At 46.4% G+C, this 27,292-nt stretch overlaps 2 protein-coding genes across 2 annotated transcripts in view; one reads left to right on the top strand and one right to left on the bottom strand.

The window, feature by feature from the left end:
• hdx (highly divergent homeobox) overlaps positions 1 to 27,292 on the top strand; it is a 350,307-nt gene that overhangs the window by 56,303 nt on the left and 266,712 nt on the right. The window lies entirely within an intron of this gene.
• On the bottom strand, positions 8,611 to 26,552 carry trpc7b (transient receptor potential cation channel, subfamily C, member 7b). Its single transcript, XM_062475883.1, is given in 22 exon segments — positions 8,611 to 8,873; positions 9,102 to 9,177; positions 9,857 to 9,937; positions 10,921 to 11,142; positions 11,626 to 11,821; positions 16,252 to 16,516; positions 17,777 to 18,010; positions 18,716 to 18,932; positions 20,313 to 20,477; positions 22,136 to 22,219; positions 22,221 to 22,319; positions 25,788 to 25,901; positions 25,903 to 25,944; positions 25,946 to 26,032; positions 26,034 to 26,129; positions 26,131 to 26,181; positions 26,183 to 26,272; positions 26,274 to 26,318; positions 26,320 to 26,373; positions 26,375 to 26,466; positions 26,469 to 26,517; positions 26,520 to 26,552. Coding segments are annotated over 22 exon segments (2,532 nt in total). The 3' UTR covers positions 8,611 to 8,733.

Raw genomic sequence — 27,292 nt, 5'->3', positions numbered from 1 at the left:
AATAGCGCTACAGATATTATAGCATGTCTGCACAGAGGCCTAGCTCTCCGGCTAATTGTAATCGCATATTATTTGGAAGCCCATGACAATGGAATTTTGATTATGAGTGCAGCGCTGTCAGTCTCATCACCAAGCACCTTGCTTCATTAGTGCTCCTGCCAATCTGCCTGATTCTCTGTTCCTTTCAAGTGCTCTGCCACTCTCTTTCTCTCTGTCTCTCTATCCCACCTCTCTTCTACACTATTAATCTCCCCCCTTTTCTCCCCGTCGGCCCCTCTCTCTTTTTTTTGTTTCCCCTGCTCTCCACACACATTATCTCACTGCCTCTGTAATTCTATTGTTGTCTCAGTGTCTCAAACTTAAACAGCCTATTCCTCCCCTCTGCTCTTCCTCCCTGACTAAGGCAGGAGTACGATGAGAATAAGACAAGAGATCCACAAAGACAGACCACAAAGACCACAAAGAAAAAACTAATTTCACAAATTAGTAGAATAACAGAAAACGTTGCTCTGAACTATTTGTGTGAGCACATATGGAGAGGGAGAGCCCTGTGAGACCTTAGAGACAGAAAGAGAAGATGAGTGGCCAAAAACAAAATAGGGATCTAAGACAGAAAGATAGATGGAGAAAGTCAAGGAAAAGAGAGAGAGAGAGACGTTAGAGAGCTCTGTGTACTCGTGCAGGCATGCTCTGAAGGCTGAGACATTACCAGAACCAGCGGGGAGTCTTGCAAGTCAACAGGGATTAAACACACACACATGCACACACACACCCTGTTGCCACCGGCTGATTGTAGAATTGGGTGTTGCTTTGTTTTTGGGTTATATGTTTTATATAACCTAATATATATAGTATATATTCTTTTATATTTCTATATTTTTGTTTTATTTTTTGGGTGGAGGGTACATTAGAGAGGTACATGACTCAAAAATGTTCCCTTGCTTTCAGATACAGTTCTTCTTATCAAACACAAAAACAGGATTTAAATCAGTGGCAGGTGTTTCTGTCTGATTCTGTCTAACTATCTGTCTGTCAGCATGTCTGAACATTGGGTGAGTGTATGTGTGTGTATGTGTGTGAGTGTGTGTCTGCCTTCCTCTGTGCCGTCTACCTTTATGTGTTTGTCCCTGTCGCTGTTAGTCTATGTGTGTGTGTGTGTGTGTGTGACAATCTGCCTTCCTCTTTATCTCCCTTTCTAAACATGTGTGCTTGTTCCTGTCAGCCTATGTGTGTGTGTGTGTGTGTGTGCGTGTGTGTGTGTGTGTGTGTGTGTGTGTGTGTGTGTGGATGAACACCTGGCCAGGCTCCTCGTCTGTATTGTGTACACAGAGTCCTGAGGCTGGCATCTCTAATGCAGCCTGGGCCGGCAGCACTGAATGTCCCACCTCCCCACCACAGCTCAGGCTGACCCAAAACACACAGTCTGATAACAGGCTGATGCAGACACAACACATCCGGTCTGATAACACACACACACACCATGTACATGCACATAGCATACACACACACATTTATACATTTTGGTGCAGAGTGCAGATTTGAATGTACACTCACAAACACTAACCCAAGCACGGACACAGGCAAAAGTATATGAGTGTGCACACACACATACACCAACAGTAGCATAATCAGTGATAACAGCTAGACACACACAAAGCTTTTCTCTCCGAGCTAAACTAGTGGCCATGATATAAGGAAAACATTCCAGGCTTGCTAGAATAGGTTAGGCTATTCTGTGCAGTTCCAAGTCCGCTCCGGTGTTCACCTTTATCACCTACATCTTTAACACCTCCCTGGAGACATGCCATGTGCCAGCCTGTCTCAAGTCCTCCACCATCATCCCTGTGCCCAAAAAGCCAAGGCCAACAGGACTCAATGACTACAGACCCGTCGCCCTGACCTCTGTGGTAATTAAGTCTTTTGAGCGCCTTGTGCTGGCACACCTCAAAGCCATCATAGACCCTTTCCTGGACCCACTGCAGTTTGCCTACAGAGCCAACAGATCTGTGGATGACGCTGTTAACATGGCCCTCCACTTCACCCTACAGCACCTGGACTCCCCAGCATCCTATGCCAGGATCCTGTTTGTGGACTTCAGCTCTGCCTTCAACACCATCATCCCTGCCCTGCTTCAGGACAAGCTCTCCCAGCTGAACGTGCCCGACTCCACCTGCAGGTGGATCACAGACTTCCTGTCTGACAGGAAGCAGTACGTTAAGCTGGGAACACAAGTCTCTGACTCCCGGTCCATCAGCATCAGATCTCCTCAGGGCTGTGTCCTTTCCCCTCTTCTCTTCTCTCTGTACACCAACAGCTGCACCTCCAGTCATCCGTCTGTCAAACTTCTGAAGTTTGCGGACGACACCACCCTCATTGGGCTTTTCTCTGACGGGGATGAGTCTGACTATAGGTGGGAAGCTGACAACCTGGTGACCTGGTGTAGCCAGAACAACTTGGAGCTCAATGCTCTTAAGACAGTGGAGATGGTTGTGGACTTCAGGAAGAATACAGCCCCACTCACCCCCATCACCCTGTGCGACTCCCCAGTCAACACTGTGGAGTCCTTCCGCTTCCTGGGCACCATCCTCTCCCAGGACCTCAAGTGGGAACTGAACATTAGCTCCCTCACCAAAAAAGCACAACAGAGGATATACTTCCTACGGCAGCTGAAGAAATTCAACCTGCCAAAGACAATGATGGTGCACTTCTACACAGCCATCATTGAGTCCATCCTCACCTCTTCCATCACCGTCTGGTACGCTGCTGCCACTGCCAAGGACAAGAGCAGACTGCAGCGTATCATCCGCACTGCTGAGAAGGTGATCGGCTGCAATATGCCTACCCTCGAGGACCTGCACACCTCGAGGACCCTGAGGCGTGCAAGGAAGATTGTGGCCAACCCCTCCCACCCTGGTCACTCCCTGTTCCAGCTACTCCCCTCTGGCAGAAGGCTGCGGTCCATCAGGACCAAAACCTCACGCCATAAGAACAGTTTCTTTCCATCTGCTACTGGCCTCTTCAACAAGGCCAAGGACTCCCATTGACATTCATTCACTTATTTAACTATAAGTCCATCTAATGGCAATTCAGTATGCATAAGCCACTTTATCTCAGTATCCGACTGCACTATGTTGACCATTCACGCTGCTCATTATTCTTATTTTTATATATATTTTATTTTATATTTAAATTGTTGTATTCTTAGATTCTTAGTTTAGTTCTTAGAAATAGTTAAACTTTTGTACTTTTACTTAACCCTCGTGCTGCCTTCGGGTCACATGACCCAAAGGTTCATAACGAACCATCATTGTGTTTACCCAATTTTACCCAATACAAAAACAAATAAAAATACTTTTCTTTTAACCTTCGCAATGTGGGGGGTCTGAGACAGCCCGACGGTTAAAAGAAAATGCTTCACTTTGTTTTTGTATGCGGTAAAGTTGTCGCAATACGACGGTGGGTCACAATGACTGATGGGTCAGAACGACCCGAGGAGAACACAAGGGTTAATTTAAGATCTGTATATGTTTAGTGTTTTGCACCTCCCTGCCACAGTAAATTCTGTGTTTGTATAACATACATGGCGAATAAACCGAATTCTGATTCTGATTCTGATTCTGATTAATACCACAAAGACATTCTCAGGGCTCCCCAACCCTCTTCATGTAGGTTCATGCTCAGAAAATGTCCCCTACTCCATGGGTGACATGATTTTAAAATAGCCACTGTTTAAAAAGTTAGACCACCTTAGACACTGGAGCTTCCAGACCTCTTTATGCTTGGACCCCGGACAATGCTCAGTATAGCTTAAATTTCCCCTGAAATTGTCTCTGTTTTCACAGCGGCTGAAAAATCAGCTGTCAAAATGTGATTTCTCCCCTCCTCCAAGGACATCAAACGCCCATGTTGGCAAAGATAGCACCAAGCAATTAGTCACTTGATTATCATGCCAGAACAGTAAATGTTATTTTCTCATCTATTAAAAAGGCACTCACTTTCCCTTTTAAAATCACATAGGCAGTAAAATAACAGTTGTCACCAACTTAAAAAAACAAGATTGAGGCCTTTCAGTTTTTTTTTTATCTCTCTCATATCGGCCTGTGCAGACTCAAGTTACGACTCTGTTTGGTAAAAAAAAAAGTGACAACTCACCAAAACAAGAATCAACCTAGAAGATTTTGAATTATGAGAATGCATACAATTCTTGACTGAATTCAAGCAAGAGTTTGAAGAGAGATATCTATTCAACTGTTGAAATGGTTTTGGAATGACTATGGGAACTATCTCCCCTAGATCTTACAGGTGCAGTTGCCTTGTCTCAGTCTCCTCATTAAGGTTGACACAGGCCAACACAAACCACAGAGCTGTATCAACACATCTCAGAATCCTTAATGTGTTTGTACACTATGCATTCTGGTTTGGACAGAACACAACTTGTCCTCCAGGAAAGACAATGTGATTATTGAGTAAAAGAGACAGGGACAGAGAAGAAGGGAAAGAGTGATTGTTTTTGGGAGGAGAAGGGGAGAGGCAGGGAGGGGCAGGGTTCTCTCGCTCTGGTGACTCGTGAGACGAGGAATGGCCCTGACCCAAACCTGTCCTCATTAGCATGCTCCACCACTCCTCCCATGATAGGCCACTCGTTCTCTCTAAACACAAACAAACAAACAAACAAAACATGAACACACATCGAGTCAAAAAAGTCATTGGCTATGCCTGTAGGTGATCACATAATGTATTGGTCTGGTTGCTTGGTGTGTGTGTGTGTATGCTTGTGCTATGGCTTTCCTCAGGGTGGAGCAGAGAGCGGAGATAAGCAGCAGCTAATTACACACTGTTGAACTGCTTCCAGGGTCGCCAGATCACATCAACAACAGCCCTGCCTCACAGATAGAGAGAGAGAGAGAGAGAGAGAGAGAGAGAGAGAGAGAGAGAGAGAGAGAGAGAGAGAGAGAGAGAGAGAGAGAGAGAGAGAGAGGGAGAGAGAGAGAGAGAGAGAGAGAGAGAAAAAAAACAGAAAAGGAGCAAGAGAAAGGGGAAAGACAGAGCTAAGAAAGGCAGACATACTCACAGATGGACAGACATTGAATGCACAAAGACAGTGGAGAAAAGTGAGAGAAAGAGGGGAGGACAGGAAGGAAGAAGCCCGAGAGAAAGGAAAGGAGAGTCTTTCAAATGTGTGAGTGACTCTTTGGAGACACCAAAACAACAAATTATGATTTTCCAGCAGCATCAGGACATAGACAAGGCTGTAAATAGGCTTTGTGTCACAAGAGACTGATCTGTGGTAGTGTATGTACAATTATGTGTGTGTGTGTGCATGCCTGTGTCAATAAGAGGTCTCTGTGACAGGTCAATGAGGAACCAAACTCTTCTTTCAGCATCATACCTTTTGTATTTCCCATGATGCTGAGGAGGAAGGTAGGCACTCTCCTTATGTTAGTAACGATGGTGATGAGGAACATGACCTATGATCATGTGCGTGTCTACGTTCCCCATGTGCATGCATGTACGGGAGATTTTTCCTGTGTGAAGGTGCATCGCTGTCTATGGGGACAAATGGCTGTTGATAAGTGTCATCACATCTACATCTGTTCCTCCTTCATCATCTAATGCTTTTTCAACCCCCCACCCCCCCTTCCTTCCTTCCTCCTGCCGCCTTTCCCTGCTTGGTTTTATTGGTCAAAGGTTTATTTACCTAGAGGTTTGTTGGAGGCAGTGTGTCGGTAAAGGGCATCATCTCCCTTCTGAATCCGTAGTCCGTTTCAGGAGTCCTACATGCTTGATGCTCTGTGAGAACAGTTAGAGCACAGTGCTCTAGATGGAGGAATGGATGAAGGGAGAGGGGCAGTGTTGGAGAATGAGCCAAGTGGTTGTTTCCTCCCCTTGGGCACAAGAAATGAAATGACACTATAGATGAGATGTCAGGTTAAGTGCTTCACGTACACAGACATAGACAAACACGCACAAACGCAGTCTCTTCCTCTCTTGCACACATACAGACACACATACAGATACACACATGATCCCACACTGTCTTTCTTTTACACACACACACACACACACACACACACACACACACACACACACACACACACACACACACACACACACACACACACACACACACACACACACACACACACACACACACAGGGTGTTGTTGTTATAGAGAGCTACCCCCAACCATTACCAAAACTTAACTCACATCTCCCATGGTCCACTATTGTTGCTATGGAGATTATTCGAGTCCGGGTTATATGTCTGCCTGTGCTTGCTTGGAATGAAGAAAATACCATTTAAGGTCCTCAATTCTATAAAAGTTTATAGATGTCTTCTTTATAGATTTACAGATAGAAAATAACAAGTTTTATTGGAATTCCATGCTCCAGACTCAACAATAGCTGCACATCCAGACACTGACAGGTTGAAAACAACACAGTGTCTTTCAGGACTGAATGTACAGAACTGAACTGTTAGACATGGCACTATACATTACAACATACTGCCCACAGGGTACTTCCCTGGTTGATAAAAACAAAGCATTCACAGTGTACTCTGCACACACACACACACACACACACACTCAACAAATTCCAATTATGTTAGCTATGGTTTATGTGTTAAGGGTTGCTAGGTAACATTGTTTAATTGAGTGAAATGGACCGATGATTAATTCATTATAAATAATCGTACTCATCTGTGTGTGCTGTTAGTGTGTGTCTACACACACGTTCAATATCTGCACACATGGGTACATCTTGTGGTTTCATGCTCGTGCCAATGTGTGGCTACATTTGGTTTTAAAGAGAGAGGGAGAGAGGGAGAGAGGGAGAGGGTAAAGAAAGAGACAGAGAGAGAGAGAGAGTGGAGGGGCTGTGTGTGCATGTGCCTGTTTGTCCTCCTGCTGTTGTCTTTGCAAGTGCACACAAAGGGACAATGCTGCCAGATGTATGCCAGGTCTGCTTCAGTGCTTGTCATTGAAAGACAGAAACTGGACAAACCTCTAAAACCGTTCTTTAGTTTATCCTCCTTTAGAATCTCACACCCAAAAACAACTCAATATGAAGTTAACAATTTGATCATTTTAATACAAGGTCAAAAATATTACAATATACAAGATTTGTCATCAATATTTTTCCCATACAAGTGAAAAATACAGTATCTTGAGTCTCTATATTAGTTTGGTGTGAAGGAATTCGTGTTTTTTTAAACAATGCAGTTTTGTGCAACTATACCAGGTAACATAAAGGTGACAGCGGAGATTCTCTCTCTCGCTCTTTCTCTCTCTTATAACCTGACACACACATGGATTTCCTATTCATGTTTAATTAGTGTATATAGCCTCAAAAAATATTAACCTCGATTTCCATGTAGCCTGAAACTAATTGGGAATCCGGTCCATTGTGTTTGGACTTATTTGTTCCAGAATGTTCGGTAACTTGTTTCTGGTTCCAGAGGTTCAACAGTGAGATAATGTCCAACAAATCAAGACCTGTCCATCAGAGCTTAAGGAAAGTAAAAAAAAAAAATCAAATCGCCCTCATATCTCTGGTAGGTACAGTATTACACAGCAGAAACCAAATCTACCATTTAATGGAAGCTACTGGGAAGCCAATGTGATTCTTGCATTGCATGGACTAGTTATACTACTGCACCCATCACACACACATACACACTATTCCCTGATTGTGTGTGTGTGTGTGTGTGTTAAAACGGTTTGTAAATGACTCAAAGAGATTATGGATATATGTTGCTGCATTACTCCCTATGTCATATGGGCAGTGTTAAATGTGTTAATTAGTTGGCCTGTTTTTTTTATAAGAGTGTCTGATATGTTGTGTTCCTGGCAGACCACAGTCCTGTCAGTGTGCTCCTCAAAAGAACCCTCCTCTCTCTCTCAGTCTCTCTCTCTCTCTAGCTTCCTGATGCTTGTGCATTTGTTGTGAACCACAATGTGAAATCAACAAAGGATTTTTGTTGCTTGCTGTTCTTCTCTCTGTCTCATGTCACAGTGTTTAGTTTTTCTCTCACGTTCTTGTATTATTCTTTTCTTTCCCTCCCTACCTTTTCTCACTCTATCTCTGTCAGTGCTCTCTCTTTATTTTTGTCACCAAGTCCCCATTTCTTCATGCCCCTCCTCCTGGCTTCATCCATCCATCCATCCCATCCACCCCCCCCCTTCCCTCTCTCTCTTTCTCTGTCGCTTGCTCAACCCATGTCTCCGTGGCGATGTTGAGATGATATCTTTTGGCAGAGCGTGTTCGGGGCCTCTTCAGTGCATGGATTCTCCCCCAGGACGCACTGCTGTTCTGCTGTGGCTGAAAGCCCTAGTGTGCACCCCCCACACCCTGCACAGAGCCTTCCTTCCTGTCTGCAAGTTCCCATTACTTTTTACTCCTCTCTCTCTCTCTCTCTCTCTCTCTCTCTCTCTCTCCTCTCACTCTCTCTCTCTCTCTCTCTCTCACTCTCTCTCTCTCTCTCTCTCTCTCTCTCTCTCTCTCTCCTCTCTCTCTCTCTCTCTCTCTCTCTCTCTCTCTGTCTGTTTGTCTGTCTATATGTCTGTCTGTCTGTCTGTCTGTCTGTATGTCTCTCCTCTCTCTCTGTCTGTCTGTCTGTATGTCTCTCTCTCTTGATCACTCTCCCTCACCCTCTCAGAAGTTATAGAGATTTGATGTCAAGGCCTCTAAGTAGGCCTTTCAATTCTCACCCGTGAACTTCTCTTTCTCCCTCTCATTGCCTCTCTGTATTCTTGCCGAACTTGTGGCTGAGCTGTTGGATGAGGTCTGCCAGCTCCCCCGTGGCCTGGGACTTCTCCTCCAGCAGCTCGTAGCGCAGGCTGGAGATATCCTGCTTGATCTCCTTCAGCTCGCCTGCAACACACACAAGTTCAACCTCACGTTTATTTGACGTTTATTTGACATTTGTAATGTTGTGAAGGTATGTACTCCTGTATGGTTATAAATCTTAATTTCTACATAAATAGATCGTGATATTATGTAAACTAACATTCTTATAAAAAAATACACACACGCCACACACACACTGTCAACATGTGGTGTGGACCGTAAAGTTGACATTAAGTGAGATTCGATTTTCACCTTCGTTGACTTCATCATTCTCTCTGTCAACCTGGGCCTTCAGCACGTATCGCTTGATGAGGCGCTTCATGATCTTCTGCCAGAGGAAGGGAGAGGGAGGAGGAGAGGAGCAGGGGATGGACACGGGGAGAGAACAGGACATGGTGGAGGTACAGAAAAGGAGGAAGAATGGAACACACACAAACATAGATGTGTTTTACAGAGACCAGCCACTCACTGTTGCAGAGCCATTGTGTGAATGCTACGTATTGATGTCCAGCCTATAGGGAAGGTCCAGTCACTCAATTCCTGTAGGTGTAATGGGAACTCTAGGACAAGGGTCGATGAGCATTAACACTCAATTTGGAGAGAAGGGGATGTATGCGTGTATGTGTGTGTGTGTCAGAAGAAAGACAATGAAGAAGAGAGGATGCTTTCATGACAAAGGACAGTTTATTTCCCCTGGGTTAAAGTGAAGGACAGAAGCATCTGTCTTCTTCACTATAACAGCTCATTATAAAGCCATGGTGTCAAACACAACCTCCCACTCATGTGATGTCTCTCTTTCCTCTCACCCTTTGTCTTTCCATCCCACTCTTCCTCCCTCCTCCACTTCTGACTCTCTTTCTATATCCTCTTCTGCCTTTTGACTCTGTTTCTCTTTCCGCAACCTCTCCTCTTTTGCTTTCTCCTCCTCTTTCTCTGTCCTCCCCTTTCTCCCCCACCCTCATTCCCTCCTTTCCTCCCCGTTCCCTCCCACCCTCCGTCAGTCTTACCTGATATCTGGTGGGGTGTTTGATGGGCTTCTTGGGGATGAACTCCTCGCGGGGTCGGAGCTGAGAACTGTAGTGTTCCACCTGCACCGAGAACAGAGAGAGAGAGACAGACAGACAGACGGATAGACAGATGTATGAGAGAAAGCTTAAAGGCCAAAACTATCTGACCCTAAACATATGACAAACTGAGACCGCCTCACACATTCTCCACACTTTGCTACCTCTCTGTGAGAACTACCACCCCACCGGAGTACAGTCCGCCAAGCCCCAGTGCCTTCAATGCCCCAGTGCCTTCAATGATCCCTCTGTGTTGCTAACATGAACTCCTGTATACTTCTCTGCCTGCCTGCCCCTCTTCTGTGCAGTCATAACAGTGTGGGCTGGGTGGAGCTGGTTGTACTCTGGGTCATTGCCCTGCTTCTATTCCTCCAGGTTTAGTTCCAGTGTTTGAAGTCTTACATGTTTCTGTTTTTGGCACAAGAAGCACACCCACACGCCTGTGGATCCTTGTATGTCTGCGCATGTACTTAAAGACACACAAACACACAAATGCTATTCGTAGAGCTTGGCATTGTCTTTGGCATGGCTCCAAAAAACATGGCACCAAACTGCTATGGCTCCTAAAAACCCAGACGAAATACACACACACAGAGCTAGCTGAAGCACACATATACAGACACACACACACACAAACTCATACATGTAGAAACACAAACACACACACAAACAATGAGCTCTGAGTTTATCTCTGACGGTCTCCAACTCAACATTTTCCCACCAGAACAGTAAATGTAAAGTGGGCCTCTGGTTCGATTCTTCTCGTCGGCAGCCCAGCTCTGTAGGTTCTCAGCTTATAGTTCAGCACGCTCCTCTCTGGACCAGGCTAGGCAAAAACCGTCCTAGTCCTAACAGAACAGGAACTAGCTTGCCAGTAGAACAGGGACTAGCAAACCAATAGTATCTTGCAGCTCTTTCAAGCTGTTGAACGTCCATTTAGTTTAGGGAGCCTTCCTCCCTCCTTTCCTCTCTCCCTCCCACCTCTCCTCCACCCTCTCCCTCCTGACCTTTGGTCGTGAGTTGAGCATGCCCATCTCTAGCTCGTTGTCGTGGTGATGCCCCTTGGCCTTAAAGAGGTGTACCAGGCAGGCCTTGCTGCGCACGACCAGGTAGTAGAAGGACTTTGGGCTGGGCACCAGGTTGAAGGGGGCGGGCAGAGTACGACCCTCATCAAAGTAGGAGAGCCACAGCTTGGCCCTGGCAAACTTCCACTCCACATCTGCATCCTCCTACACACTCACACACACACACACACACACACACACACACATACACAGAGTCGCATTTACATACATGTGATGAAAGTAAATGGCACATTCACTCAATCATACATGTGATGAAAGTAAATGGCACATTCACTCAATCACTCAATCAATCAATCACAATTGAGTGATTCACTCACCCACGCTTGCTAACTTCATAACTGACTCATATAATATTTGTAGAAGAAATTAAAAAACTTAACTCTTTACTGGTTGTGTATTAAGTATTGATCCGATTTTTGTGAATGAGCAAACACACATAGACACACATAAAAGCACACACAAACATGCATACATCATGTATAGATCACACAAACAAAGTACTTATCATTATAATGTATATAATGTAAAAGTAAAATTGTATTGCATAGAATTGTATTCTGTTCTATTGGCACACTGACCATATACAGTATATGATTTATGGTATCTTGATGCTGGGGTGTTACCAACCTCTATCTCCTGGTAGGAGCTGTTGATCATGGCTATGAGCATGTTGAGGAGAACCACCACCATGGTCACGTTGTAGACCCCGTAGAGAACATAGCCTATGTTCTCTATGAACTTATGGTCATACTTCAGTACGACCGAAATCACCTCAGACAGGCCAAAGATGGACCAGAACAGGGTCTTGAAACTCTCCTCCACCCTATGAAACAAACACACAAACGTGCACACAAACAAACGTGCAGACACACAAGCACACACGCACACACGCATGTACACAAGAACAAGTCAATTGAAAATCTGAAAATCTCAGTGTAATGTTCCTGTAGTGTTGTTGTGGTGTTTATGAGCTGGTTCTGATGAAATAGCTGATGAGCCTTGTCCAATTTAAACACGTTATCCTCTGCTCACTCACACACACGCACACCTCACACACATCTCTCACACACCTCACACACATCTCACACACACACACACACACACACACACACACACACCTCTCATACACATACCTCTCACACACACACCTCACACACATCTCTCACACACCTCACACACATCTCACACACACACTTGTTGATTGTTTAATGCCCCAAATTTGTTTAATGCCCCAAAGTTCTGTTCCCGCCATTGACCCAGACGCTGTTAATCTCTGGGCCAGGAGGGCTGGAGACATGCAGGCAAACACTGCATGGGTCTGAAAAAATATGTACACAAACTTTGAGGAAAGTCCTGTAAAGCCTAAATATTCAATGAGAAGCCGGAGGGGCTTTGAGGCTGGAGGGAGGTGGGGAGGATTTGAAGGAGAGGAGGCGGGGAGGCGGGGAAGGGGGGGATGTTGGGGATAGCGCTCCCTCCATATAAAGTTATCCTCTTTCAAAGCTGAGTGCACACACAAATGCACACTTAACCTTCAAGATCAGCACACTGTGGGAGTGTGTGTGTCATATCTACGTGTATGCGTGCATGCGTGTGTGAGACGGACCGAGTCTTCAGTCAAAATATCAAACCCTCATTTAAACCATAGTGACAGTGAGTATCGATTCCTACTTGATATCCAGCGCTCATGCAGCCCATTAAAACGCTAATGTCTCCTTTAAACAGGCGAGTGTTCTCATGCATAGCAACATTCATATACAGACCCGTGGCAGCCTATAGCGTTGGCTGCTAATGTTTATTGATTTTGTGCTTCCCAGTGGAAGGTGCGTCATGACGGACCTGTTTTTAAAGGCGTGGTCTTGAAGTCATCACTAACCCCCATGTCAATACCAAGACTGTGTGTATCCATATATTAGAATGTAAAGCTTGGCTGGTTTGCGGTTTGCTACTGTGACGTTGTGTCATTCTAATAAAGTATGATTAGGGGGGAGGGAATAGGGGGAACAAGCATCAAGCTTTGGAAATAGACCTATCCCTGGGGTCCTCCATCCAATATGATTTCCCACTCTGGGTTTTATGAATGCATTAAGAAAGTTGTTTTTAATTAAACAAGATAGCAGGTAACATAGGCCATTTAGCTTTTCAGCACCCCATCTAACGAGCTCAAATGATATTGTCCAACACACAACAAATAAAGTGCTTTCAGCAGATTGATTGGTTGGAGCTGTATATTCATGTTCACTTCATATTCCCTTCATCTCCAAGCACCAAATCCTAACATACTGTAAAACAAATTAAAATATATAATCCATCTCCAGAGACATCTACATTGAGAAAATAGATATAAAAAAAACATATCTATTTAGAAATCCATCAACTCACCATTATCAAAACTGTACTCTACCAAACTACCATATTATGCTACAAGACTACCATAGTTCCATGCTTGTACCGTACATTACCATACTCCACCATACATATAATAGTATCATGCAGTATCATATTCAACTGCCCTACTGCACTGTAGCATACTCTACCATACTGTACTATATTGTAGTATACTGTACCATACTCCACTACACTACTGTGCAGTCCATACAAAGTTCCACACGTCATTCGGGCCAGTATCTGCCTGGATGCTTTTAGACCAGCTGTGATTAGGTGAATCAGGCCCTCTCTCTCTCTCTCTCTCTCTCTCTCTCTCTCTCTCTCTCTCTCTCTCTCTCTCTCTCTCTCTCTCTCTCTCTCTCTCTCTCTCTCTCTCTCTCTCTCTCTCTCTCTCTCTCTCTCTCTCTCTCTCTCTTTCCCCCCGTTCTCTCTACGTACTATTTCACAGGTAAGGGATTTGGACAGACAGATAGGAAGACAGATAGGGACTCAGATTAACGCTTCCTGCATGCATATTTCATCTGTCTCTGTGGTAACAGATGGGCGGAGTCACATCTACCCCTGCTCCTAATGAACAACACCTGCAATTGATGTACTCCTATAGTTGAGAAGTTATACAATTATGAATTGTGAACACTGCACCAAAGGAATATTATTTATCCATAGCACATCTTTACAGATAATGTAATCTCTATTTTACTCCTCTCTCTCTCCACTTCCCCTTCCCTCTCTCCTCACTTCAAATACATATTCAGATGTGCTTGACTAGTCTGAATAGAGGAGACTCTCTTTCGCTCACATCCCCCTCTTTCAACCGCTCCGTTGCCTCCTCTTGCTGTCCTCTCTTCTCTCTCCTTATTCTATCATCTGATCATACTAGTGGCTTCCATATATCCTTCACCTGACTGACACTAAACATATTTGCAATTGCACCAGCCCTTTTTACTTCTCCTATCTATTAGTATCCATCTTCTCTCTCTGTTTCTCACTGTCAGTGTTTCTCTTTCTTCTATTCACATGATTTTAGTCCATGTGTTGGTTTCTTTACCTCTTTGCTTCATCTTTCTCTCTCTCTCTCCTTACTAACTCTCTCTCCCACCCTCTCATGTCTATGCCTTTGGCTTGTTTCCCTCATTGTACCCACGCATACAGTCCACCACTTCAACTGGTCTGTCCAACTCCTGGTCTTGATAACTTGTGTGTGTGAGTGTTTTGAGTTTGTATGGGTTAGTGTATGCGTAAGCATTTGCTTGTGTGCGTGTGTTTGTGTCTGTAGGCCAGAGTGTGGTTATTAAAGCTTCTGTCTTTATTAGGTCCTCCCCAGCTGGCCTTCATCTGTCCAAGGCCCCTGAGGGCATCCACTAAAGCACCCAGACTCTGTCTCCCCCATCCCCTCTCAGAGAACCCCCTCCTTGGGGATCATTATCACCTCCACCTGCCTCCTTCCATCAATGCTGGAGCTGTCAAACTAGCCCTTGCTCCCACTATCCATCAAACCCAGACCTGTCCACCATCCTCAGTCACACACACATCCGCACACACACATACACAGGTAACTTCATAGACACACTCACACATTTCATACATACATTCATACAGACCCACATACACTTAGCATCACAGCTTTTGAAATATGCTATACACACACAACACCTACATGAACATAAAAAATGAAAAAGCAAATCATTGATGTGCATTCCCTTCTGGAAAATTAGTCATAGAAACATGGTTGAATATAGACCCACACTGTAAACTATCTAATTGCGCATCTCCAACTCAAATGCCTGAGACAGACTTGGAGTAAGACTGACCCCTGGTGGTGAACATGAGAACGATGAGGCAGTTCACTGCTTTTTTACCGCTGTTACACATGTCACCCTACCTAACACCTAAGAGCATGTCTTTAGTATTATTTTACAACGTATAATCCCTTTTCTTGGATAATCCCACATCTGACCTGACAGGATCGGTAACAGCTGAGTAAAGGAATTCACCTATCTCAGTAACTTGGCTCCCAAGAACAGAGGAAAGGAAGGATTTATAAAATGATTCAAACAGTGCAGGGTCTGACTCAACCACTGAATCAAACAAGTGCATTAGGTTACTGGTATGAGAAAACTAAAATCAATAGCATTCCAATTAAAGGTGTGTTTGTGTAATGGAGTGAAGGGGTGGGTGGTGTTTCTGCGGTGGAGCTTTAAAGGGAGCTCTAGAAATGACGGGAGAGCCACAGAACATTTTAGCAGCAACCATGCTGGTCCATCAGGCAGGTTCTAAGAGACTAGTCAAGCAGAACCTGGCCCAGCCTTTACTGACTGGTTCTGCTTCGGTAGACACAGAAACTGCATGGAAACAAATGGTCGGACAGACAGACAGACAGACAGACAGACATTCACACAGACAAACAGGCACACTGGCAGGCAGGCATCCAGATCGGCAGGCAGAGAGACAGGCAGAGAGACACACACACACACACAGGCATATCTAATTACAGATTGGCTGACTAATGATGAAAAGCCATTAAGAGAGTTGAGTCGGTGTCGCAGACTGAAATGTTAGAAGAAGTGGGAGTGACAGGGCAGGTGTAACCCTGTGTCACTTTAGGTAAACCATGCTACCTGGAGGTCGCACAGCCCGACTAACAGGATATAGAAAGAGACAGTTCTATTTCTCTCACCTGACACTGGGGTTGAGGTACTGGAGATGAACTACTCGCCACACCGCAATCGATGTGTGTGTAGGTGTGTGCGCGTGCCTTTGTGCGTTTCTTTGTTCAATACATACTGTGATTAAACCGTGTGGATGTCCATGTAGTATTAGTGTGTCCAGAAAGGTGTGTATGTGTGTGCGGGCCACCCAACTCACGTAGTAAAGGCTGGGTTGTACTTGGCTCCCAAGTAGTAAGAGTAGAGGTTGAACATGCCGATCATGAAGGCCACGAAGACCATGATGAAGATGACCATGAACTTGAAGATGTCCTTCACTGTCCTCCCCAGCGAGATCTGCAGCGGGCCGAAGCTCTCGTTGGCAGGCAGGATGTAGGCGATCCGCGAGAAGCTTAGCACCACGGCGATGGCATACAGACCCTCGGAGATTATCTGAGGGTCCGACGGACGCCACTTGTTCCTGGCTGGGGGGGTGGGGTGGGGGGGGGTGGCGGGGGATGAAGAGAGTGTTAGAGGGATATAGGGAAGCGAGTGAAAAAAGAAACAAAAAAAACAAACATGAAAAGAGGCAGGGAACGAGAGGACGTGATGGAGTGTAAAGGGGGACAAGAGAGACTTTGCACCTTCTGTATGGTATAGCTAGATTTGTTTAAACTGGCACCACTTATTTAAGATTTACTCCTATATGTTGAATGTGTGCACCCTCCTGCCAAAGTCAATTCCTTGTCTGTGCAAACTTTCATGCCGATTAAAACCCTTTCTGATTCTGGTGGTGAGGGGAACTGTGCCGACTCTGTGAAACGACGAGGGCCGAGATGGAGGGAAGAGGACAATGAAGAAAAAGAGGAAGAGGAAGGGGGGGGGGGGGTGGAGGCTTGTAAACAAACTGGGACTATCGAAGAACAAATGAAGGATCCTACCCCACCACCACCCCCACATCAACCCTGCCGCATAAGCTCGTCTTACTAAGACTTGTTTGGGGAAACAACACAGGGTTCTGAGGCGAGATGCGCACAGGGGCTTGCAGGGCCGTGTCGGAGAGCTGGCTCTGTGGCTTTGTTTTCTATGGCTTTAACACTTCAAAGAGGTGAGAGGTAGCTGAGAACACACACAGGCCACGCATACACCCACACACGCACAAAGACACACACACCCACAGTCAACGTTACTCTGATCCTGTATGTGCTAGTATAGAGGCTTGACGGAGGAGAAACATGTGTATACGTACGTCTGTGTGTTTAGCTGTGATGTTGTGTTCAAACTCAAAACAAAGCCTGTACGTGGCTTGGGTGTTTGTACCGCCTTGAGTGTGTGTGTGTGTGTGTTTGTGTGCAAGAGTGGGAATGTGTGTGTACATCTCGACAGCTGTAAACACAAACATGTCGTGGCAGAATCACACCACTAGATGACAGCACTGATAAGGATAATTTATTGTGACCCTGTCCTGAAGCTATGGTCCTGGCGTAGACAATGTTCACCTACAGTGCAGGATCTAAGGCCCTGCTCCAATACCGAGACTAGGTATTTTTCTATTCTTCTCCGAAGTGTTCTGAGGTCTAGGAGGGTTTGGATATTAACAGGCTCCCTATTGGTTGGGGAAGGGCAATTCCAATAATATTAGGAAATATGAGAAAGAATGAGGATATGATGCATTCCGAAAGTATAATAGATCTTCCAACAGGAATAACCCAGAATCGTGACCCATGTGACTGGAGACCACTCACCGTAGGTGAAGTATGCAATCTCATCGGGTAATGAGGCGCTGCTGAGGTCATCGGCAGTCACATGCAGGTCGACATAGAGTTGTGCCTTGGAGGCCTTGAGGAAGGCTATGAAGCGTGCCGTGAAGGACGCCACAAAGATGGACAGCATGCCGAAGTCCAGAAGGTTCCACAGGTGCATGATGTACTCTCTGGGACCGTCGGCCCAGATCTCCTTCACCTCCGACCAGATCATCCCTGAGGAGAACACATACTGTAAAGGCGCATCCAACAGAAAACTGCTGAAATCGGGACACTGTTCAGGGATACAAGGCACTCACCCATGCATTGTACGCAAGACACATACCCATACATCAACACATACACGAACATTCACAAGTCTCCTCCAAATAGCCAAATCAGGCATAAAATTGTTATTGAAATATTTTTCTAATCAGCATAATACCTTTCTCTCCCTCTCCCTCTCTCTGACTACATCCCTCCCTCTTTCTCTCGCACTCTCTGTCTCTCTGTCTATCTTGCAATTACTGTTACGGTAGCATCAAAGAATGCCAGTTGAATGAGAATGACCCGCCTATCCCCCAGACAGAGCTGACACACACCTCACAATGCCCGCCTGAAATTGCTTTGGGTGTCATTACAGGAACACACACGTACTAACAAACACACACACACACACAAATAATAACTATATATCAGGACATCTGGAGAGGAGCGAGAGTGTGCATGAGTGGGTAGAGATGAGCTGATGTATAAATGTCCGATTATCTCTCTCTTTCTTGCACTCTCTCTCACTCTCTCTCCTTCTATCTTGCTCTTCTTCTTACATTACTGCACTGTTCTCAAAAACCCACTCTCATTACTAAGACCCCAAACTAAGTAACTACACTAAGAACTAGCATTCCTCCTCACCCATGATTCTTTCCAAATGTACGTTCTTACCAAGAACCCACTTCATAATCAGCATCTCGGTCCATGAAAACTGGGTGGTCTTGACCCTGAACACCTGGCGAGGGTGGTCAGTGATGGTCTCGTTGGGCAGGTTCTTGACCCCATCGAAGCGGTCCGAGGCGTTGATGACCAGTAGGCCCAGAAAGATGGTGAAGGAGACGGCGTGGGCCACAAACTTCATGAAGGGGCTACGCAAGATCTGGCCCAGCTGAACACATACACACACATACACCCTCGCAAGTATGAGTTCGCCATAGGAACGAGGACATGCTGGTGTTAACACACACACACAGGGGCAGACGTGTTCACTCACACACACAATCACACACACACACACACACACACAGTTTTCTCATACTGTGAGAAATGAGAGTGTGCATCCACCCCAAACTCAGCAGTGGATCCCTAGACTGCTTTGATAGTGTCGCTGTGAGAAAGATGGACTCTAAGTGTCACTGCTGAGTTTGACTCTACCTCACTCAGTCTGTATGTGTATGCATGTGTACAGCTCACCCTTGAAGAATCACTTTGTCTATGTGTACGCAAACATGCACACACACACACAACTTACAAGGGCTAAAACATCTGATCTCGTGTGTGCTTGGAGTGTTTGGAGTGTTTGCCCAGTATGTGTACATGTGTGTGCCTAAGGGTACACAGCTGTGTGAATCCCATGATCTCTTTGATAGGAGACAGACAGAGACAGAGCTGGCTCCAGAGCCCTTCATACACACATCCATTTTCCACCCTGGCTGCAGTCCGGTCTGGGTGTGTGTATGTTGTGTATGTGTGTGTTTATCACAGTGTCCCCTGTTCCTTATACAAGGACATTCGTCAACACAGGTTATTTAATCAGTCCCCTATCAACCAGCAAATAGATAAAGAGTGCCCCCCCTCACCAGCCCTCCAGACTCTCTCCACTAACAGGATCAGTGTGTATGCCTGATTTATCCTCTCGGGGCTTCCTGTGGTCAGGTGGGATGTTCACAGCTGCTCATTTCTCTCAGTTTCACTCTCTCTCCCTGAATCTCGTCCGTACAACCATATCGTATTTTGCATCATATCGTATCAAATTGAATCATGACGTGTCATATGGTATCATATTGTGTCATATCGTATCCATGTCCTTTCATGTTTTTTTTCCGATCCATTTCTGCAATCCCACAGATCTTAATCAGCTTGCATGAGGAGGAAGCTAGCCCCCTGTTATTCTCCCATTGGACCAAACAACCTGATTATGGCCATCAGCATGAGCCACATGTTATCACCATCTCTGTTGCTCTCTCTGTACACCAGAGCTTCGCTCACGTGTCGCCTCTAGAAAACATCTCCAGGCACAAACACACAGTATCACACTCACACACTCCAAACCTGTGTGTGTGTGGGGGGGTTATTGTTAGGATGATTCTTCTTATCAGCAATGTATTATCTCCTGGAAGGAATAGATCCCATCACAAAGTCATTTTGAAAGGCATCTTGAGGGCATGTGTGTTTGTGTATTTGTGTGTTTGTTGTCTATGCTACAGGGCATAATCCAGTAGGAGATGGTGATGTACAGTATGTGTGTGTATGTGTGTTTGTGGGTTACCTTGCTACAGGGCATAATCCAGTAGGAGATGGCGAGGAAGGGGAGGCCCACAGTGACCCCCAGCACGGTCCAGCACTTCACCCCCACAGACTGCTGCCTCAGACCAGACAGGTTCTCATACCAGATGGTCAGAAGCTGTTGCTGGCAGTTCGGATGGGCCACAAACTACACAGGAACAGGATGAAAGATGGTTAACCGGAACACACACTGACACACACACACACGCACAGGCGCACACGCCCACAGACAGACACATGTATGGACGTGAAAGGATGAGTAACTTGACGTGTATGCCAATACTTGTGCGATCAAACACAAACACACACACTTGAGAAATGTGCAGTTCACACACACAGTGTGTTGCCTCCTAAACTTCAGCATACAGTGTACTGTAGATGATTCCGGTCTCTCGGAACTTTAGACAGTCATGAAGCACGAAGAGAGCTTCTCATCACACATGGTTGATGTCTCCAGAGCCTTACTCCTGCCAGAGCATTGTATGAAAGGAAGGCAAAGAGTCCACAGACAGTAGCTGGATTTCTGTTATCAACTCAGAAGGGAACCATGTGTGTGCGTGTGTTTGTGTGTGCGTGTGTCTCTCAAACCATTGTTTGAGAGACCTAATCTGATCTGTCTGTCTGTCTGTCTGTCTCTCTCTGTCTTTATCTCCCTCTCCCTCTCCCTCTCCCTCTCCCTCTCCCTCTCCCTCTCCCTCTCCCTCTCCCTCTCTCTCTCTCTCTCTCTCTCTCTCTCTCTCTCTCTCACTCTCACTCTTTCTCACTCTCTCTCTCTCTCTCTCTCTCTCTCTCTCTCTCTCTCACTCACTCTCTCTCTCGCTATTTGTCTTGACACTTCCTTTTTCACAGCTCTGCACACACAGCTCTATTATCTCTGTCCTCTTCTCTTCCTCCCATCCTCTTCTCCATCCCCTCTTCCTGTCTAGGCTACCAACTGACATATGCACACTCAAGCATGAGTACAAACACACACACACACACACAATGGCTCATACACTTCCTGCATTGTTCAAACTGCAATCCCATCTCACGATCTGCACTGAACCCCGGCATGAACTATTGTGTGTGTGTGGACCTGTCTACATGTTGGCGTGTTTATACAAGTAATACCCCAGGGTCACACTTTCTCCAACCACCTGGTTACCAAGACAACACCCCCCTCTTCTCTTGCACCCTCCCTCTCTTCCTCTCTCTCTCCCTTTCTTTCCTCTTTCTCCCTCCCTCTTTCTACCCCTCCCCTCTCTGTCCTGCTCTTTCTCCATCCCTCTCACTCTCCCTCTCTCTCTCCCTCCCTTTCTCTCTATCTCTCTCTTTCTCCATCCCTCTCTCTTTCTCACTGTGAGTTTGCAGAATAATGATCCCAGCCAGTATCGGTCAAGGTCCCTGTGTGGGGATAAATCCCTGGCTGCTAAGACTGTGTGAGTACGTCATTAACTATAACAAATTAGCAAGAGCAATTTTGTGTCTCAGATGACTGTAAGGTATCATAGAATGTAAACAAAATGATGTGTTGTTTGGATTGTGTGTTTGTAGACCATATTTATCTGTATGAGTGTGTGTGTGTACGTCAGTGCGTGTGTACGTCTGTGTGTGTGGGGGTGGGAAAGCCTGTGTAATATCAGGCTAGCCCTCAGCTACTAGAGGGATCACCTCTAAATGTCAACCCCCCTCCCCCAACACACACTCACACACACTCAGACAAAAACTCAGACACACACATATATGCACGCACACACGCACACACACATCGAGTAACCCTGCCTATCCAGCTTTGTGGTACTGGCTGTGGTTGGTTTGTTTTCTCACCTTCTTGACCTCGTATTTGATGGCCAGTTTGACCCGACTGAGACAGGGCCGGTTGTGGTCATTTAGTGGCTCCTGGTCTACGTCCTCCGTTCAAGATGGCCTCCACTTCCTCCGTGTCCCTGCACAGGTCCAGCACACCGACCACAAAGTCCTTACACTGCATGGACAACTTCCTGTAGTCGTTCTGCAGAGGGGGAGAAGTGAGAGGGAGAGAGAGGAGAGAGGGAGAGAGAGAGAGAGAGAGAGAGAGAGAGAGAGAGAGGACGAGAGAGAGATGAGAGAGAGAGAGAGAGAGAGAGAGAGAGAGAGAGGGAAAAGAGAATGAGACATACAGAAGAAGAGAGAGAGAAAGAATAGAAGTAGAATAGAATAGAAATAGAAGAGAAAGAGTGTAATCTGTGTTAGTAAATATCATATTAATAAATATTAGCAGGGGAGAAGGTAAGTTCTATTGCAATAAGGAGGGGGGGATGAGGGACAGAGGAGGGGTTGGAGCTGAGAGGATGGGGGGAGAAGGGGGGGAGGGAAGAGGTAGATTGGGGAGAAAGTGCGAGTAGGGGAAGAGAGAGAGATAGGGGGGACGAGAGGTGTAAAGGGGAGGTTGTGTATTGGCTTCATTACGCGAATCACTGGAAGCTCAGGTGCAGGACAGGAGCCAATTTCACAGCTCTCAGCTTTGATAACATGTTCCCTCCTTTCTTTACTCATCCCTTATACCTCTATCTTCCTCATCACTCTCTCTCTTGTCCATGCCAACCTTCTCTCCCATTCCACTCTGTACAGTAGTTATCCATCAATCCCTCTCCTCCTCACCTCCTTTCCTCTTCATCCATTTCTGTTCTGTCTCTGTGAACCCACATCTATCCACTTCCTTTCTCAACCTCATCCATTTCTCCTCTCTCTCCCTTTTCCTTCCTTCCTTCCTTCCTTCCTTCCTTCCTTTCCTTCCTTCCTTCCTTCCTGTCATCTCTCAGTCCATGCCTCCCTCCTTCCATTTCAACCCCAGTCCTTTCTCTTCCATTTATTCCACCCATCCATCTCTCCTCTCCCTCCCCCCAAGGGCAGACTTTGGGCTTGGATCAGCGCAGTGTTTAAAGAGAAGGGCCTGTCCTGAGTGGTGGTTTCTGAGCAGTGATGACACGCCCTCTGTGAAACTTTCCTCTCGCTCCCTGGTGTTTTTTTTTGTCATTAGGGTTTGTTTTAAGACTTGCCAGGGGCCTTTCCGCTGTATAATCTTAATATTGTACCTAGTAAAAAGTGTATTTTTCATCTCTCTCTCTTATTCTGTCTCTTGCATACTCTCTCACTGTTCCTTTCTCACTCCTTTCTCTTTCTCATTCTCTCTCTCTCTCTCTCTCTCTCTCTCTCTCTCTCCTCTCTCTCTCTCTCTCTCTCTCTCTCTCCTCTCTCTCTCTCTCTCACTCTCTCTCTCTCTCTCTCCTCTCTCTCTCCTCTCTCTTTCTGTGTCTCTCTATGTCCCACCCTCTCTCCCTCTCTTTCTCTCCCCCGCCCCCCGCTCCTGGAATCTCCCTCACTGTTTTCTCTTCCCCCCCCCCCCCCTCTCCTAAACATGACATCACATGTCTCCTCATCTGCCATCCCTGAAGGATTCCCAGACTCATGGCTCCCCAGATTCCTCTGTCATCGTGAGTTCCTTTGAGGGAGGAATTCTCATTCCTGTTCTGAGATATTTAGCCCTCCAGAAGAACCCATTCGGTAATGAGGTTCTTGAAGAGCGAGCACTCTCAGTTGGGTTCCTTCCCATGGGCATCACAGATAATGACCAAGTTCTAATTTCTTGAAATTCCCCCACAAAATAGACGGGGCACTGAAAGATGGAGAAAGAAGGAGGACAACTGAAAAAGAAAGAAAGAGAGGGATGAGTACTTGAGGTATTATTTTGTACCATTACAAAATGATGCCTTCAAATCTCCTATTGAAAGCATTTCTACTTTGAAACAATGAAAGTATTTCCATCCATAAGCCACTCATAGGCACCCCATTATAAGCACACATGATGTGGCATGGACAAGATGCTTGTGGGTCATAAGATTGCCAGTCAAAGTAGAGAGTATGTTCTTAATTTGGGAAGAGAAAGAAAGAGAGAGATAGACAGATAGGTTGGAAAAGAAAGAGAGAGGAAAAGCGAACAGTAGGTACCAGACGAAACACAGTGAGATAAACAGAGGGATAAGTGAGAGAGAGATGAGAGAGGGATGTATGGAGAAAGGAAGAGGTGGAGAGGGGGTGATGTGGAGAGAGGAAGAGGTGGAGAGGGTGATATGTGGAGAGAGGAAGATGGAGAGAGAAATGTCAAGGGATGGCTGTTCCTCTGATGGTTCCTTTCCAACTCTGCTGACAACAGGCACAGGTGCTTCTCACCAACCAATTTCACACCCCTGAGCCTCTGTGCGTGTGTGTGTGTTTACACACACCACTGTCTTATCAGTGTGTGCTTATGCGTGCATGCGTGTTCACATCCATGACAGTTTTCACTCATGTGTCCTATGTCTGATAATGTGTGTATCTGAGTGTGTGTGTTGTTATATTAATGTGGGCATTAGTATCTCCATGGGTCTGTGCTAGGTCACCAATCAATTTCCATAGCAACAAACACAGTCCTACACAGAGACAGAGAAGGAGGGTGTGTTTTTGGCAGTAGGGTATTGATGTGATCTATACATGTGTGTGTGTTTTTGTGTGTGTTTTTGTGTGTGTATACTGGGCCGATAACATCAATCGTGATACCATGTCCTGCCTTACTCAGGGTGGGGAGGGCTGCACATACCACACACTGAATGATGAATGGATATCAAAACGACATCACATAGTGTGTGTGTGTGTATGTGTGTGTGTGTAAAGGGTGTCTCTGTCTTGTCAGACCCCAGTGCTCGAATAACTTAACGGAGACAAATCTAACAGCCGAATCAGTCGGACATCTATGCTGTCACGCGAATGGACGTTCCACTCACAAAAAAGGTAACCTAAGCAGCTCTTGGCATCCAATCAAATATCCAGTGTTAAAATGCAATGTCACTCTGTCCACATCTCCCACGGCAACTGGGGTAGACCGTGCACATAGCAACTGTGCAAACATCGCCAAGGACAACCGTATTCGAGTCATCCGCAATGATGATTATGATAATAGCCACCAGCATCTGAAGTGACATCATATACAACGCTGTCACCGTGACATGTGGGACCCCAACTGGTCCTTCAATCATAGTCTTCATATACAGACGGAAATTGAGAGAGGGGTGAAGGGAGGAGAAAGACAAGTGGAGGGAAAGAGAGAGACATAGGCTTGGGTGGAAGGGGGAGAGAGAGAGAAACAGAGAGAAACAGAGTGAGAGAGAGAGAGAGAGAGAGAGAGAGAGAGAGAGAGAGAGAGAGAGAGAGAGAGAGAGAGAGAGAGGGATGGATGGAGAGAGGTGGTGGTGGTGATAATGAGAGGATAATGAATTAGATGGGGTCTAAAGAAACTTAGTCCCTCAGGTAGGCCTTTCTCATTAACACATCTGGGGATGTGCACAATCACACACACACACACATAATCAACATCAAACTACCTCCACTGTCCTCAGTGTCACATTATTCAGAACCTCTACTTAACTGCTCCCACTACCCCCAACTCCCCCCCCCCCCCCCCCACACCCTTAAACTCTGTCTCGATGTTGGCCAGCCTGGCCAGCTCGTTGCTCATCTCCAGCGCCGTGAGCACGGGGTCCTCGCTGGACAGCGACAGGTAGGCGGCGCTCGCCAGGCCCCTTGTAGGCGTTCATCCTGGAGCGCGAGTGGCAGAACGTGTCCCCGCCGCTGCTTCTCGCAGCACTCGGCGCACTTGCAGAAGTAGTCGTGCGGCCTCTCAATGCGGGCGCCCTTGGTCAGCAGGATGTTGGACGATCTCGTACTCCTGGCAGTGCGCCGCCAGGATGACGGGGGTCACGTCGTGCGAGAAGCGCGTGCCGTCCTCGTCGTAGGCGTAGAAGTCGTCCGTCGCGGAGCTCCTGCTCCAGGGGGCTCAGCGTGAGCCGCAGGCCGCTGCCTGAACGCCGGGTGGCCCAATATGGCCTCCACGATGCGCACGTAACCCTTGGAGATGGCCAACAGCAGGGCGTCGCCCACTCGGGCCAGCCCCCTCCTTCTTGAGCAGCAGCTCGGTGACCTCCAGGTGCTCGTTTCCCCACCGCCAGCTGCAGTGCATTCTGGCCCATGTAGTCCACGCAGTTGAAGTTGAGGGGTCTCGGACTCGTCGAGCATCTTGCGGACCACGGGGATGTTGCCGTACTCGGCGGCGTCCAGGAAGCGCTCCTCCTCCGGCGTCAGGGCGAGCCGCGCTCGTTGAACATGTAGGCGGGGCCTCGCACGGCCTGGCGACGCCCCCTTTTTCACGCAGAGTCGTGTGGCGGCGGTGCATGGCTTCAATGCTGGCAGAGAGAGAGATAGAGAAAGCGAGCGAGGTACCAAGAGAACGAGAGAGTGAGCGACAGAGACGGAGGAAAGAGGGGAAAGATAGCAAGGAGAACGAAGGGAGAGAAGAGGGAGACGAGGGAGAGAAAAGAAGAGAGACAGAACAAGACATGTTAGACTGACTAGCACATCAGACTGCACTGAGTGATCTGTGCCCATCAGGTCAGCGCCCAAGGTCTGCCCCCACCCCCCCCACACACAAGGGTCCCCCCCCCAAGGTCAAGGTCCTGTTCTGTCTGAACAGAAGATATCATGTGTTTGTCATTGGTGAAAATACATTTTTAAAGTCACAATCATTCTTTTTTTTATCTCTCTTTCTCTTTCTCTCTCTCTTTCTCTCTCTCTCTCTCTCTCTCTATCTCTCTCTCTCTCTCTCTCTTTTCACTCTCGCCTAACAAATACATTCTTGCACCAACAATTTTATATTCACCCAAGCTGTCAACATGCCTTCTCGTCTGAACAATGCCTCTCTGTGTCTACTTCTCTGTCCATCTATCTGGCCTCAAATTCCATATTGCTATATTGCTGATCTCCCTGAGGGTGTGGTGGTGGGGGCATCCTTCTGATCAATGCAAAGCCTACAAACCTCAAAAGAAACTACACAACCGTCACGGTCACATCAAAACGCCTGTGAGTGGCATTGTGAGGGTCAAATTGCATATGGAACAACACAAAGCCTTACTTCCC

This window comes from Osmerus eperlanus, chromosome 13 (genome assembly GCF_963692335.1).
Source record: "Osmerus eperlanus chromosome 13, fOsmEpe2.1, whole genome shotgun sequence".
Lineage (NCBI taxonomy): Eukaryota > Metazoa > Chordata > Actinopteri > Osmeriformes > Osmeridae > Osmerus > Osmerus eperlanus.
This window is presented reverse-complemented; position numbering and strand designations above follow the sequence as displayed.